Source organism: Barbatula barbatula (assembly GCF_947034865.1).
Source record: "Barbatula barbatula genome assembly, chromosome: 2".
NCBI lineage: Eukaryota > Metazoa > Chordata > Actinopteri > Cypriniformes > Nemacheilidae > Barbatula > Barbatula barbatula.
In genome coordinates this window covers 3,351,208-3,367,140 of record NC_136767.1, presented here as the reverse complement: position 1 = coordinate 3,367,140, position 15,933 = coordinate 3,351,208, and the positions used below count along the sequence as shown (strand labels likewise).

At 40.8% G+C, this 15,933-nt stretch overlaps 1 protein-coding gene and 1 long non-coding RNA gene across 3 annotated transcripts; both read right to left on the bottom strand.

The window, feature by feature from the left end:
• Positions 1-70: 70 nt before the first annotated feature.
• Positions 71-11,003, bottom strand: castor2 (cytosolic arginine sensor for mTORC1 subunit 2). Its single transcript, XM_079479387.1, has 9 exons — positions 10,501-11,003; positions 6,582-6,652; positions 5,754-5,947; positions 3,883-4,015; positions 3,385-3,508; positions 2,935-3,045; positions 2,420-2,502; positions 1,571-1,665; positions 71-1,481 (listed from the first exon to the last, which is right to left on the bottom strand). The coding sequence occupies exons 1-9, from the start codon at positions 10,611-10,613 to the stop codon at positions 1,416-1,418; spliced, it is 990 nt and encodes a 329-aa protein (XP_079335513.1). The 5' UTR covers positions 10,614-11,003; the 3' UTR covers positions 71-1,415.
• A 1,970-nt stretch (positions 11,004-12,973) lies between these two features.
• On the bottom strand, positions 12,974-15,611 carry LOC306891106. Of its 2 annotated transcripts, none has more exons than XR_013786319.1 (8): positions 15,537-15,611; positions 14,978-15,036; positions 14,700-14,742; positions 14,458-14,521; positions 14,166-14,207; positions 13,574-13,634; positions 13,190-13,350; positions 12,974-13,063 (listed from the first exon to the last, which is right to left on the bottom strand). It is a non-coding gene; the product is annotated as an uncharacterized lncRNA (long non-coding RNA). The 2 variants fall into 2 exon arrangements; XR_013786320.1 differs by having other exon boundaries at positions 15,545-15,608.
• Between the last annotated feature and the right edge of the window lie 322 nt (positions 15,612-15,933).

The following is a 15,933-nucleotide window of genomic DNA, read 5'->3' as shown; positions in this document are numbered from 1 at the left end:
CTCTTTAGAAAGCAGTGGGAAAAAGCTTCATCGAAAACCATCCTTAAACACAAACTAAGCTGAAAAAATATACGGGTTTCACATCTTTAATTGTCAGAAGAAATAGGTCACCCCTTTTTTTTAACACTGATAAATACATGTTTCTGAAAATGTCCGCTTCAGAGCCGACAGAAGAAAAGCTAATGGAAAAAAGACACCCATCCATGTGTAAAGAGCAACAAGTGACCCCTTCTAAGAGACTCCTTCATGGGGGGAAATACGAATCCCCGCTATTTCACATCAGAATAGTAAGATCTTCAAGACAGACCTTAAATAAAGTGCAGACGAGGGGAGCTTGAAGGCCTAAACTAACGCCAGTGTCTGTGACACGTGACCTCGACCAACATTCAACAAACGGTAGAGTTGCCCACCGGTTTCCTCAGCAGGTGACAGCTTTGCAAAAGAAGTGGCGAAGACTAAAGAAGTGGCGAACTAAAAAGCGACATCGTCACCAAAATGAACGTTTTAAAAACAGTATACAGTTAACTGCACAGTTTGTGGACTTTCGTGCGTATAACCTGAACTAGTGCATGTGAACCCATACGGTTTCACTTCACCTGTATCCACGCCTCGGTTGTCGACCCTGGTCGGACAAAATCACACACATTCACTGCCAACTCGGTCAGGCGGACACAAAAACCATTGATTGTACTTGAAATGCGAAAACAACAACAACTAATTTAATTCATTAACCAAGATTTAGGTGAAGGGAAAGGAACGAAACTTCTGAACACGGAAAACTTTCTAAAGGGGAAATGAAAAGGTTCCTTCACGAAACGAACGCGTCACCGAACCATATTGCCGAACAGGAGCGTTTCGCTAAAAACTGTACCACCACCTTTACAAAGCATCCAGAGAAAACACATTTAGACAAGGAGTCTGTTTAGGCCCTCAGTCTTGGCACTGCAAGGGAAAACAGGAAAGAGTGAGGAAAACCCATAAATCTTGATAAAGTACATTCTTTGTCCTTCTGAGGAGGACCTGACACTAATACATAATGGTTATTCGCGACGTCTTGGGAATCCCTTTATGAAGTCCAGGCCCGGTATTAAGCAGGCTCTGTTGCCATGGCAGACGGTACATGGAGGAGGGGTTTGCTACGGGGAAAAGAGAGCAAGAAAAACACCGGATTCAGGGTCCCTTTCGAGGCGAATGGGGATCGGCTTGGACGAGGGCTGTTTTTGCAGGTAGGCAGAAGATGGACAGGACGTGATGTCACGATCACTCAATACTGACTGCGATACTAAAGAACCCCCCTCCCGCATCGGTTCCTTTTCCGATCCCTCTCCCACAGAAGCAGTCCTCAAAGCTCTTGGCACTTTTAAGAGTTCGACATAAATCAAAACGTTTGCAGGGATGTCCAATCGCAGAGAATCTCACTGTCCTGTGCTCTCATTGGTCCGCAAGGCTCCAATCACGCTCTGGATGTTCTCTTCAGGAACCTGAGTGGAAAGACGGCTGCTGTTAAACGAAGAAGTTTTGGCAACAAACAGTTACGTGTACATGCAGACTTGTTTTACAGGAAACTCACCAGAGCGTGATCGAACTTGAAGGTACTGATATAATAGGCTGGAATGTCAGCGGTCGCCAGTGGTTCAGAGATTTGAGCCACAATGCCACATTCATCTGTTGGAAGACATGAATACGTGTTGAAGTTGTGCACTTGATCTGATGTATTGAGGTAGTTTGTACATGGACAGGTTGCACCACTTTGTGTAATATAGTTACACAATTGTTTTAGCTTTGTACAACAAGAATAAAATAAGTTCAACTAATAATGTTTTGTTGAACAAACTAAAGGTTTTCGTGCCATACGCATTAGCAAATACATGCTAAAGACAATATTGTGGTTTCTAGGAAATTGGTTACATTGCTTCTATAAGATCATTTACTCAGTTTTATCATCTGCCAGGCAAAAACTTCAAATCCCTGAGAAACATAACAGCATACACCTCCTCAACAAGTAACACAATGATGTGTAATTTACATACTGTATGTAGCACAACCCAATTGTGTTTAAATCCTATTTACATCCTATGAGCAAAAGCAAATACTTAAAGGGATACTACACCCAAAAATTAAAATGCTGTCATCATTCACCCTCAAACAATTCTGGGGTACTTTTGACTACCAATGTCATTTTTCCTAATGTGGTCATTGAAGTGTTTCAAGAACCGTTTGTCTTAATGTCTTTCTCTTTGTTCAACCAAACAAAGAAATATATACAGGTTTGGAACAACCAGAGAGGGAGTAATTCGTGCCAGATTTTGCACTTCAGGTCAAACTATCCCTTCAATACTTTCCTTAGCAACCAGTATAAAACAGGTTTACCACGGATTTGATAGTTCCGGTCGGCGACCTTAGTTTTAGTGGAACTTACCAAACCCTAAAGGCTGTCCTCCAATGCGAACCATCTTCCAAAGTTCTCCAGAAGCGCTGGTGAAAAGGACGTTGTTTGGAAACCTGACAAGAAATGGGCAGCTTGTAAGTCATATCGACAGAAATCGAATAAACCAGTCACAATGATACAAATCCATCACAAGCTTTACCAATCTGTAATTTTTCATAGTCAATTCAGATCAAATCTTCAATCTAAAAATGCAAGTTGAACTTCATGTTTTTCAGAATGTGACGCACAAAACATGGTCTTTAATGGTTGATGTGGCTGAAAAATAAGATGACCTGGTGATGTCATCCAAAAAAGTCATTTCAGGGATGGAGCAGGTTATTACACTTATAATGAAACTTAGACATTAACATCTGTTAAACAGAATACATGCACCAATAAATCAAGCCATACAAGTACACGACAAGCTCATGTTTACAAAGTAAACAAGGTGAATTTTGATTTCACGATCAATAAATTGTTAGTGGGAGGGTTGTGCCTGAACTAACCTCCGAGTCGTCTGTTCATCCATGACCAGAGAGATGTAACCCTCGATCAGCGAGAACGAGAAGAAGCGAATGTGCCCAGAATCCTCGCTCTGCCCCACGGCCTCTTTTGCTCTGTAACAAAGCACGGCAGGGATTCTTGTTATTATCAAACCTTTATTACAGCAAACCTCAGCTGACGCTTTTGCAAAACAACAGTGAACAGGACGGCTAACAGAGCGCAACGGAAACGGATTAAAAGGGCAACTTTGATATGTATATTTCCCTTTAATTCTTGGCCTGATGCCACTTTCTGAGAAGTAAACAAGTTTAGGAAATAAGTAAGTGGGAAAAAAAATGAAGCACTAATGCTCTACCGACAGCGACCCCTGTGCATCATCATCATTTTCTAATAGAACTGGCAGATGGCTCTCGGTTACGGCCATATGTGAGAGGCCCGAGCAGAGCTCTTACCCGCCCGAGTAGAACATGACGTCCATGAGCAGCGTGGCCACAGAGGACAGCGTGTAAGGATCCAGACTGGTAACGCAGAACATGTTACTGGGGCTGGAGAGAGGGTGAATGATGGGCCGAGGAACTGACAAAAGAGAGAGTCGATGTTATTTCAAACTATATTCATTTAGTTCGATTTACATCTAGTTTTAAGGGACAATTCCACCAAAAGGAAAACGCTTATCATTTATTCACACTCGTGTCATTTCAAACGTGTGTGGAACACAAAATATTTTTTTGAAGAACGCTGGTAACCAAACAACATTGGCCCTAAACATAACATATGACAAAAACACCTTTCTTTTACATCAACTATTAAAAACGGATTCTTTGTATTATAAAAATACGAGAAGATCTAAACAAATGATTTCATTAACAAGCTCAGCAACACCACTCGGTACTATAAATGCCCACCGTGCCCCCTGTCGACACGCCCTCAGACTAATGACAGATGGTTACCCAGTTTCGGCTTGACAAAACCATTGGTGACCTCTGTGCTGTTGGCAGCGACCGTTTCTCCATTGACAACCCTCAGGAGCGTGAACTCCGCCGACAGCGTGTGCATGACCATGGGCAGGTCCCTCTCTCGAACCTACACACAGATCCAACACACACATTTAGTGAACGACGCTATAACCAGCTCGGGTCCTCAAAGAGGGAATAAATCAATCGAAACCATTTCATGTATTTGCTGACTGTGCCGAGCCTCGCTCATGATATAGATTTGAAATGTATTGTGGTATTTGAAGCAGGGGTGAGAAATAGCGATCGAATTATCAGGCTGTAGTATCGTGCCCTATCTCTCCGGCTCGAGGATCTAAACAATACCAGGGGCTGTAGATCTGTTTTCATGTAGGACCATCCAAAGTGAATTATTTAAGAATTGACCAGTTTTCGTGTATAGTATAGTAAAGGAAAGTGTTTAAGGTAAAAGTGTTTGAGTAAGCAGGCAGTGAGAGAAGAACAGAAGTGAGGATGAAAAGGAAATGGCCTCTCAAGTGGCCCGGCACAGGAGGCAGGTCATCTCCTCTCCGTCTATAAAGCCCTGCGATTATTCCTCGGCCTGGGAGCAGCCGGGGTGGAATTTGAACTTTCGCGTAAATTCCAGCAAGCGGCTGCTGATCCACAGGCTTTATCCTCTTTACATAACTACGCTCAGATTACCATCGGGTCCACATTTCTTGGTATTTTCATAAACAGGCGCTGTCCTGCAGTATAGTGTATCTACACGCACAAACACGGCAGAAAAATGCTGAGATAACAGCGGTGGACAGGCTGGTTAATGAAAGGAGAAGCGATAATTTGCTCAGTATTTACAGTTCACGTTGTGAGCTTGATAAAAGCGATGTTGGAATTCCAGGTAAAGTGTATGAAACATTGTTTTTTTTCTTACATATTTAGCCAACAGACCACATTGCTCATTTTGATATAATCTGTGGTTGAACCAAGGTTCCTCTTTTTCAAAGGCCAGCTGGACTATGAAATGTGCTTTGATTAATGAATTGGCACAGCTATAAAAAGAAACATGCAGATCATTGTATATGATGTATTCATTCATATACATTTGTGAGGTTTTATTTATATTTGTTAAAGCAGGCAATTTAAATAAGCACACTTTGAAAGCAGCATTTTTCAGTGTGCTCCGAACTTATACTGCCAAATAACAAAACTGTCTGAAAGTGAAGCAAGGCTGAAACTGATTCCACAAATTCACCTTTGAATAAGATGAAACTGATTAAAAATGATATAAAAAACTTGCTAGTGCAGATAAAATGAAACACATAAAATATAGCTTCTATTTTCAGATATAAAAACAGTAGAAACAGGTCAAAACAACAAAAGTTACTATGAACAGAGCAACATTTCTAAGCAACACAGCAATAATATTTGCAGAACTATTTAGAAAAAGTTCAACATCATTTTTTATGTGATAACCTGGATTTTATTACAGTTTTCACACATCTTGTCATGTGTCAGTCTTTTACATTGCAGTTGGATGACTCCTGACTGTAATGGCTACAAATATATCTAAAAATGCTGATTAAATGAAGATTTGGAGTGGTCCGAAATTGTATATATAACATAACAAAACATAATTTCTTATGTATTAAATGCACACACGTTTTGGCATTTGGTGATGGATTTTTCTTTAAAATATCAATGGCACAGCAGAATCTTCACCAGCTAACATTTTCATCTTTCACTGTATATACGGCCTTCCTCTATATCACTGTGTATAATTCTGTTGGAAATTCTACTAGGACACGATTTAGCTAAACTCATAAATAATAAATGTCAGCTTGATCTGCATTACAGTTAGTAACACTTACCAATATAAAATCAGTTTGGTAGGTTGACAGCATGAACACAGAGATGTTGTGGTCAGCTAGCGGGGCGATGACCGACTTTGCAATTTTGGTGACCCCGATTGGCTGAGAGCTTGTGGCGCTTCCACCTCCCGACACCACGTTGAGAGCCAACCACGTCGCATCAGCCACGCTGAGATACTCCGACTCCGGCAGCTCTGAAACCGACGAGAAATAAAAGAAGAGTTAACACAGGAGAGATCAATGTGATCCTTCAGGAATAATGGCATCCAGACTGTGCTCTCCATAGCTTTTAGATTTCTGATGAGGGTCTGATAGGGTGGAGAGCATGCCGAACAGTAAAAGCTGATGTTCATCTATCAACCTGCCTGAATGACCGACCTTGCCAAAGTACTTTATGGGTAAAAAGGTTTTAGCAAGCGAAACAAGACTGGATTGAGGAATGATGACCCGTGTGGAGAAAAACAGTGCAATTCAAACCGATCTTTCACCTGATGAATTATTGGTGGAAAACCTGCACAAACTTCCGGGCGGTTTAAAAATACCTGTACCTGTTTCGCAACACATGAGCTTTTGATATCCATGGTGCCGAACGGGGGTTCACCTTGACAACCGGTGTGTAATGACATAGATTCACTCAATCAGCCCATAATGGAAACGTGTGTGTGCGGTGGTGGTTGGGGGCTTGATGGATCAATGTGTGGTCAAACATTGGCAGGGAGTCAAGCGACAAGGAATTATAGAGAACCAGTGATACTTCACATGACTTAATCTTGCCTGGCTGCACTAAACCTGGTGCACTCTTAGTAAAAGAGTAACCACAAAACCTACCTTTAAAGCCATCTTCATCCACAATGATGGTATAATCCTCTGGAGTCTCGGTTAAACTAAAGAACTTGCATCTGGAAGGAAGGCAGAGAGAGAGAGAGAGAAAGAGGTAGAAATTACAAGTCAAGAAGCAAGCAGTGTAATAAACAAGAATATAAAAATCATAACACGTCCCTGAGGAACTTCTACGAACATCAATTTACTCCCACAGCGTCTCAGAGAGTGCCGAACACACATAGGCTTATGTTTGCAATAATAATTGACATAATAAGTTGCGCTTGCTAAGGCAATTAACATTAGAACACTTGCTCAATCTTGGGATGGGGATTTAAACAAACCAAAGAATTAAAATTCATTGCGTTGTTTGTGCATCGGCAACCATGTGGGTTACCTCAAATTGTGCAGCTTGTTTAGTTATGAAATGCACATTTTATTCACCAGACATAGAATTATATTAAAAGAAGAATTTCTGTGACCAAAATGTTAAATAAAATAGAAAGAACAAACAAGCTAGAACAATCAACAAACACAGAACGGACTTTCACTTCGGGCCAGGTGCGTACGTCCAATGAAACAATCCATTGAAGTAATAGAGTTTACCCAAAACTGAAAATTCTGTCATCATTTACTCACACTTGTCATTTCAGACCTTAATGACGTTGTTTCTTCCACAAAGATATGCTGAGCAAAGTTGGTAACCGAACAGCACTGGACCCCATTCACTTGGGACAGACACAAAACCAATGCAAGTTAATGGGGTCCAGATTTTGTAATTTTATCACATTTAACTCAAATTCAAACCCCCAGTGTCACTTTAGTTATAAACAGAAAAGTAATACAGCGTGTCTGTTGAAGCAACCCGATACACACAAACGCTGGGCAGCTGCGGTTGGCTTGTACACCCAAAACACCTCCAAAGATACCAGGTAAAGTGTCCTTATTTATGGGCCCGTCCACCCACGCAGTGTATCATTTTGCCTCTGGGGGGGACAGCAGACGACTTTATGACTCTGGAAAGAAGCATCTGAACACTGCCCAAGAGTTGGTGCTGGGGGTTCGAGATTTTTGTGAGCCGTCACGCAGTTCCTCTGTTTTGTCACTGAACCTTTTAAAATGCTCTTTAGCCTAACAGTTAAACGCCATATGAGAGCCCAGTTTTTTTTTATATAAAAAGAGCAACTTGAACAGTTTTTAGGTACTGCCAATCTAGGTTTGTAAAGATGATAAACGAAGAGCCATCTGAATGCTTTTAGCTTTTCCCCAGATAACAATTGACCTTTCTGCAACATAAGGGGTTTATTCAGACTTCAGCAGAATTTGAGTCACAGGGTGATGAGACGGAGATGAATCCAAACTAATATGAGAGGGTACGGACACCTGAGATGAGCAATGAAAGCAAAGTTATAATCATGGAGGTGAGGCAGGTCGTCTTAGCTCCCTAAAATCAGAGTAAAACAACATAACCAATGTCAATTTTCAACCGGGTATGACCCCCCTGTTCTAGTCTAAAATCTGCTTCTAACAACTGCTCCTCCAATGACAAAACACACAACAGATCAACCCCAAAACGATGTTTTAACACAATAGATTTCAGTGGTTTATCTTAAATCTATTAACCCACCCGTTTCTTTTTGATATCTAACCCACTTATAGATAAAACATGTTTAGATGTCTGGCTCTTGATTATCCAATGGTCATAAAAGCAATACTGGTTTTCTAATGCTGGTTTCTTTTCAATCAATAACTTGAAAGACTATAACACTATGCAATAAATGAAAAATATTTCAATACAACAAGTTAACATTTTCTCATAGATTCAACCTGAACTGGTGATTCCAGGGAAGGCCGTTGCCGTTCAACAATATTAGTTCACCCAAAACTGAAAATTGTTTCATAATTTACTCATCCTCAGGTCTTTCCAAACCTGCATGACTTTTTCTTTCTTTTCTTTTTCTGCAAGCACAAAGGAAGATATTTTGAAGAACGCTGGTGGTAACCAAACAACACTGACCCCCATTGATGTGCGTTTTTTTTCTTCTTCTTTTGTGTTGCACAGATACATATACATGTATACATACAAATATACGCCATAAGCCATGGGAAATGTCTTCGTGGGCAATTCAACTGATTCAGATTTCTGAAATAGTGGGATTATAATACCGAGTGCTATTAACCGAATCTGAATTTGAATGAAACCGGGTGTATAATTCACGACATGATTTTTAACTGAACTATCCCAAACAAAGACATTTGGAAGAATGTTAGCAATTTTCAGTTCTGGGACACCACTGCCTACCATAGTAGGAATAATTTAAATGGTTGCCACAGAAGTGTTCACTTTCCTAAATTCTTCAAAAATCTTAGTTCGTGCTGAACAGAATTAAATATATACAAGAATTTTCTCTACTATGGTTGTCAATGGCGTCCCAGAACTGAAAATTGCTAACATTCTTACAAATTTCGTCGGAAGAACAACTTAAGGGTGACTTTTTCCTAATGCCCCGTGTTGTTTGCATTTTGTAGCAGTCCGAGACATTTGACACATAAGCTGTCCCCCTCCTAAAAAAGTAAGAAATGTATCGCCCCACCATAAATGCTTGAGGTTAAGGCCTAAAGTTACGTGTGCAGCTGAATTCACAAAAAGCCCCTAAAACAAATAGCATGGCCTGCTGGGCAAGACACACGGCACAGAATACAATAGGAAACACTAACGGAGCGAAATCAAACCACAAAGAATATTTCACTGCAAAAAAAACCTGAATCCTAAAAACAGACATCTCATCCAATGCTAAATTTAAACTCAACTTTAAATGATCCTTCATCTGTTACCAAGCAGCCCTCCAAAACACAAGTGTTTTTGCTATAATGTTACTTTGAAATTTCTGCATTGTTCCTTTCGATTGTAGGTGATGTCATTCTTGCTGTTGCAGATCCTGAGTCATGACTAAATGCCTCAACCAAGGTAAAGATCCAAATCTGTGCTACGCACACCAATAAGAAGTATAATTACTGTGAATGGCCGGATCTCTTGATGGCATTTGGGAGCGCAAGACTTTTCAAAACAAGAACATCTCAATAAAACATTGAAAACTACATTTTCCAAAACAAGAGCAAATAGACATACAGGGGGCTTTTGGGGAATCGGAGCACTGATCTAAAAGTCTACGCAGAAGGAGCAGGATGTTTCTGTGAGCCTCACATGCAAGCTAGACATGTCCTTATGCATGCGATGGGCATCTGAGACCAAGACTAGATGGTCTTCACAAAAGACCCTCATCTGAGACACCATCGACACGACAAACAGAAGAACTGCGGTGTCAATACTGATGTGTTGCAAAGACACTACTGGTAAACAGTGAACCAATGCACCAAACGCACGCAAATCGCTGTCAGGCCACAACTTTCCCCCCAACTAATCTCCTAGTTGTTTACAGGTTCCAGTACAATTCCGCTGGGTGCAGTTCAGCTGGATCTCTGTCAAACTGATCGGCGCTGTTTTGTGAAGCTCTGGGGGCTTTGAGGTTGATCACAGCCGCGCAGTCGAATTCATCATCGCGCCGCCGGTTCGAGCTGAATGCAAAGCAACATCCCCCTTCCGTGTATTTATACCGCCGCACGAGAAGAAAACAACCCCGAGCACGTACACGCACACCCCTCTACCGTCGACTGAACTTCAGCAACACCGCAGGCAATGATAACTGCCCCCGAACAAACTCCGCGACTGTGCGCTTGACGGTGACACGCGCATTTTCTTCGCGTGGGTCATGTACGAGATGTGGAATGAAAACGTACAGAAGTAACGCCGTGTGCCTCGCAAGAGCTGCGCAGCGTTGAGCCAATGTGACGTTATTCAAACAGATTATGGACGAACAACGCTTTAATACGACGCAAACTTTATCGCGCGATTCATGAGGCCGCTTACCTTGTTTTAGAAGGCAGAAAAGCAAGTTTGATTAATCCGTGGGTGCAAATCTGGATGCCCTCTTTCGCTATGCTCGCCACTTTCAGACTGTGCTCTAAAATGTGCAGCTCCATCTTTTGCGTCTTCTCATTTGTGACACATCTAAAAAATCTATATATTAACGTCTATTCCTTTGGATAAAAAGAATTAATAAATAAATAAATAACTGGAGATTGTGGACGGGGTTTTAAAACAGAGCGGAAAAGAGGGAAGAGAAAAGGAAAAAGTTGTCTGCCGAGGAGAGGAGCGAAAGAGAGTAAAGCGGGGTGAAATAAAAGAAAGCACAACGAGGTAAATGGGAAGGGAGAAAAGAGGACTGTCGGCCCCCGTGTTTCCACTCCGACAAGGATTGGAATGGGCCAGCAGCTGGTAACAGTGAAACAAACAACTTGTCAATCACAAACGGGGGCGGGACAAGTGGTGCTCGCATAGCACGCTGGGAAATGTGGTTTACGGCTACCTCCACTTGGCTTGCGCACTTCTATACCGCATACGTTTTGTCACGCTGACAACAGTTAATAGCATTTTATTATTGCAAGGTTAGGTTTGTGGTAGGTGTAGGCGTTAGCTAATTTATTGCAATTTTACGGCGAGATTTTGCATGACTTCCGGCCATAGCCGTATCCCTTTTAGCGGTTCCGTTTTACAAGCAACTTGTTGTGGACAACAATATGGAAAACAAAGCTCGTTTTTCTATCAGCAGTGATGGCTCCACACTAAAGGGTTAAAACCACGAGTGCCAAATCACGTTTTTAAAAACATATATTCGTTGTTTATACAAAAACGTACATCGTAAATACGTCATTTCAACTCTAAATCTTGACTAATGATGAGTAAGTTAAATGTGGTCAAGGCTTTTACAGTGTATTGCAATTCAGCATGTCTGATGTTTTTTATTTACTTCGAAGACGACACAAAGACCGTACAGTGACAATTGCTTCTCCCATTCACAAGGTAAAAATGATAAAGTAAAAATGATAGGGCTTTAAGGGAGCGACCCTTCTTTTCATAACCATAGCTTGATTACAATCACAACAACCGGAGCATGTGACAGTTTTCTTCAGTCTAAACAGATTGTGAACAAGCCGGACTATTCATACTGATCAAACGGTGTGTGTCTTAAAGGCAGCTTATCTAATCAAGAGTGAATGACAAAGGGTGAAATCGTTTTGTTTGAAGACCGTGTCGAAACAGTATTTCAGACCTAACAGTGACACTCGGACAAAAATACTTTTAAAAACTCTATATAACAAAATAGAAAGTTAAGCGGACTTTTAAACAAACTACATGAAAATGCAGTTACAAGAATAGTGTTTGTAAAAAGGTACATAACGTGACCATTACAGTAATTCAAGACCAGAATACATAATCTAAAAAAAGAAACCTGAAGTTTAATAATTCACAAGTGCCATCCATTGGTAACCAGGGCTGGTTCTGCACAGCGTCATAAAACAAGCATTCTTTGTGTGCAGCTGTGATAAGATCCCTGGGACACTCTGATCTCTCACAGGGACGGGCATTGTTCAGTTCAAAGAAGTTCTTAGACGCTATTTCTCTCATCATTACCTCTCAAGACGTGACCATAAGGAATAAAAAGCAGGATAAACTACAACTCACGTGGCTTTTTTTCCTGTCCATACAAACATCAGCTAGGGCGGCTGTGAGACCCTAACGTCCAGGCCAACATCTTTTGCATCAGCACAAAGCAAAATGCTATGCACGCTCAGAACTAACGGGAGAGTTAATGACTGGGATTGGTTAATCCTTAAGAGCACTGAGAAAAGTAACACATACCCCATGACATCTGTGTGTGACATGATCTGTAATTTACACCTGTATAACGCTACTATGCCTGTGAATTGAAACCTTCAGTGAGATTTGTAACACCTGACCAATTAAATTGCAATACGAATTTATGCCAGTTCTACACTTCTCATCCTGTTATACAGACCCTCGTGAATTGCTAGTCACAAAGGCTTTAGGTGCAATAAACTATTTTCGTTTTAGGCAAACTACACACTTCAGAGCACAGCAAATAAAGGCCGTTGTACACTCAAAGGCAGCTTGTCAAAGCAAAAGTGGAGCACTAAAGGCAGTGTTCTCTGAAGAGAATCCTTTAATCTAAACCCCATGACCCATGTGAAACAAATCTCCTACCCGCATGACAGAATCTTTATATTATCCTCTAAGGGGTGCTAGTTTTCACATTACTACAGCTCAAATATAAACTGTTTATATGCAGAAAACCAGATGATTTCTCTCATGTAGATCTTTCAGTTAACTGTACACTTCCATGGGAAACTAGACAATATTGTTGTAGCATGTAGGTTCTGTAAACCACTTTAATTGTTCAATTTTGTTGTAGTCAGACAAATGGGATTTTAACCTATAGCATAAGTCAGCAATGCCCTTAAAAGACGATTCAGACATCACATTTTACAATGTTACGTTTTATTAGCCCGTGGCAGTCTAAAATGTACATACATGACATTGCAACATTCTTGACCACAAAAGATCTCCACATCTGTAAAGATCAAAAGGGACAATTAAAATTCTAATCCACAGCATGGCACTTACAGTATGTGGCATACACAATGCGATAAGATGTTGCCCCACAGACAGCAGGCATTTCAAGTTGCAAAAAACCCACATGATGTCTAGCAGTTGGCAGTTATGTAGGATCACAGCGTTAAGGATCGCCAGTGAAGGCAAGTGGCTGACCCTCTTTGAAGGTGATCCAGATCAGTGGAAGCTCGCTCACCTTCCATGTAGGGTAATGTGGATGGCACAGCCCGGAGTGCAAATCTGACCCTGTTCACATAAAATCGACACAATTAAACCCAAATAAACACTTTGAAACGGTAAATATTTACAAAGAATGTTCCTTTCAAATCTCAACAGCAATACTGCTATGACTCATTAGGATGGGTTTTAATTTTTGGTCATGTCCACAGCTAGTCAGGAACCAAATATCCTAAAAGCCTTGGTATGTGACCAAATTGATAAATTTTAGCCAGCTAAAAAGTTGTCTTACCCTTGTTGTTCAGCTCCGGAAGAACAGTCTGCCAAAATAATTCAACCTAGCCATATGGAATCTGAGGACAGAAGATTAACAAGTCAGGAATACCAAAGACACGCTGAGCTTTTAAAAATGTGTCATAAGGCTTCCCACAGGAGCACGAGTCTGCAGTTACCATCCCAGCCACCTCGCCAAGCAGAGGGTAATAGGGCTGGGACGGGCCATGTAGGGTGTGTGGAACTGACGACAGGCCACTTACAAATGCTCATAACATGCCAGCACTACAAAGCTGACATAAGAGTAGAGTATTCTAGTATTCATGTAGTTCAAGGTTTGCGTTTGTAGAAAACTAGTTGCATTTACAGTAATGCAATAAATGTAAACACTGGACTGTCTCAATGTAATACCCAGAAAGAACTTGTCTCGACCACTACTAGGACCCAACAACGGATATAAGGTCCAATAACAGTAGGTGCCGAATTAATCTAGCACTGGCATTTGAACATACAGTCAGACATACAACTGGATGCAGATACCCCACAGTGCTGGTTAAAAGCTTTTCATAAATAAACCACTATTATATTACAGATTTTAAAGTTCCACTCACCAGACAGCAATAGTGCACCACCTAGTGGACAGCATGTCACATCTACACAGTAGAAAAGACACGTGAGACACTGTACTTCATAAAGACGACAGTATATCTTTAAGCTTGGTGCATGTCCTGTAGCAATTTCCCACAAAGCTAAGGATAATAGCAACATGGGTAAATCGATACTACAGCGTTAGTCTTTGAGGCGTTTCCAACGACTAAACCCTACCGAGAGGAGCCAGTCGGGATAGACCTCATTGTTTTTCACAAAACGTTCATTAATAATTACAATGACATGGACACCTACCTCCAAGAGGTTCAATTTTGTCCCTCCAGTACATATTGCGAAGATTGAGGAATCACATCTTGTTCTACATGTAAATGCAAAGAAAACATAAGTGGAGTACACATGCACATACAAGGCTTACTTAAAGATACACCTTCACTGTTCAGAGAGGCACTTTCTCTTTCATGGTCATAAGAGCAGTTGAACATTGCCAATCATCACCACAAACCCAATATTAACAGCACCGACACAATAAGTCTTACCTATGGGACCATTCACAGGATGACCATGAACCTCAACCAACGCCTGCAAGTACAAGAGAGCAAATTTAAATGCACGTAAAAATAAAAAGCAGATGAACAATGTCTGTGGCGAAAGCATGTCTCTTCTCATAAGTAGCACTGTTATTAGATGGACACAACAGTGAGTTGCGAGAGAAGATGATTGTTTTTTGCACTGCACTAGTTCCTAACTCCACTACATATGGACTGTGACTAGCATGGTGCAGTAACTCCGATAGTAACTAACCCCAGACACTCACCATGCTGTATACGATGACTGCACAAGGCTTCCAAAAACATGGTAAAACCACAGATTACCCTAGTAGGAAAAAGAAAACGTTAGTGTTCGTGCAATAAATTGTGCTGATAAGACCCTTCTGTCCTGTATAAACAATCCATTAAAATATTGTAGTATAATAAAAGTCCAGAGTGCAACGGATACACAGGGAGGAAAGCAAGTGATAAGAATATATAGCGAAACGTATGCAAAGATTTTGTTCTGTAGGCTAAATTAAAGATGGCGATCTACCGCGGCTGTAACGTTCCCGATCAAGTTTACGTTCGAACCACATTAACTGTTATATACCACAAACAATATCATGAAATAAATGTTTAAAACTGCTGAAACGTCAAGTTAAAAATCTAACCATTACCAGTTAAAACTAACATGCGACACCACCACGTGGTGTAAATGTGCTCGTAGCTGTTAAAGTTTAAAACTCGCTTATTCACATTCAACATTTTCATCGACTACACGCACCAGAAGGTAATTTGAACATTTTCAGTGTTGAGAAAGGCGAAAAATAAACGTGTTATTACCGACTTACTTCCATGAGCGCACCAACAAGCACGCTGCTTATGCCGGCCAGTGCTGCTGACTGCGACGCTGAGAATGAGCGGAAGAAGAACAGCCGTCTTTATACCACAGACTCTACGACATTTTACGACATTTACAACCTCCCCGGACAATGCCTGTTTAAAATAATCACATTAAAATCTATATTTGATCATATAGTACATTGTAGGCTACGTCAAACAACACAGATACACGGCACAGACCTGTCATGTAATAACCATAAGTCACACTCATTCAAATGTTTTCATGTTCGCGTTAAATTTCATGAGCCTGTTGATAATTCTTGTCAAAAGTATGGTAGAAAATATGTAAAAGACAACAATGAGAAAATGATTTATTTACAGCGTACTGTTTATTTAA

Coding starts and splice junctions, on each gene's coding strand:
- castor2 (XM_079479387.1), bottom strand. CDS start 10,613: ATGGAGCTGCACATTTTAGAGCACAGTCTGAAAGTGGCGAGCATAGCG. Junction 5,948..6,581: donor GGATGAAGATGGCTTTAAAG/GTAGGTTTTGTG, acceptor CGTCGGTTTCAG/AGCTGCCGGAGTCGGAGTAT. Junction 3,509..3,882: donor TTTTGTCAAGCCGAAACTGG/GTAACCATCTGT, acceptor CTCTTTTGTCAG/TTCCTCGGCCCATCATTCAC.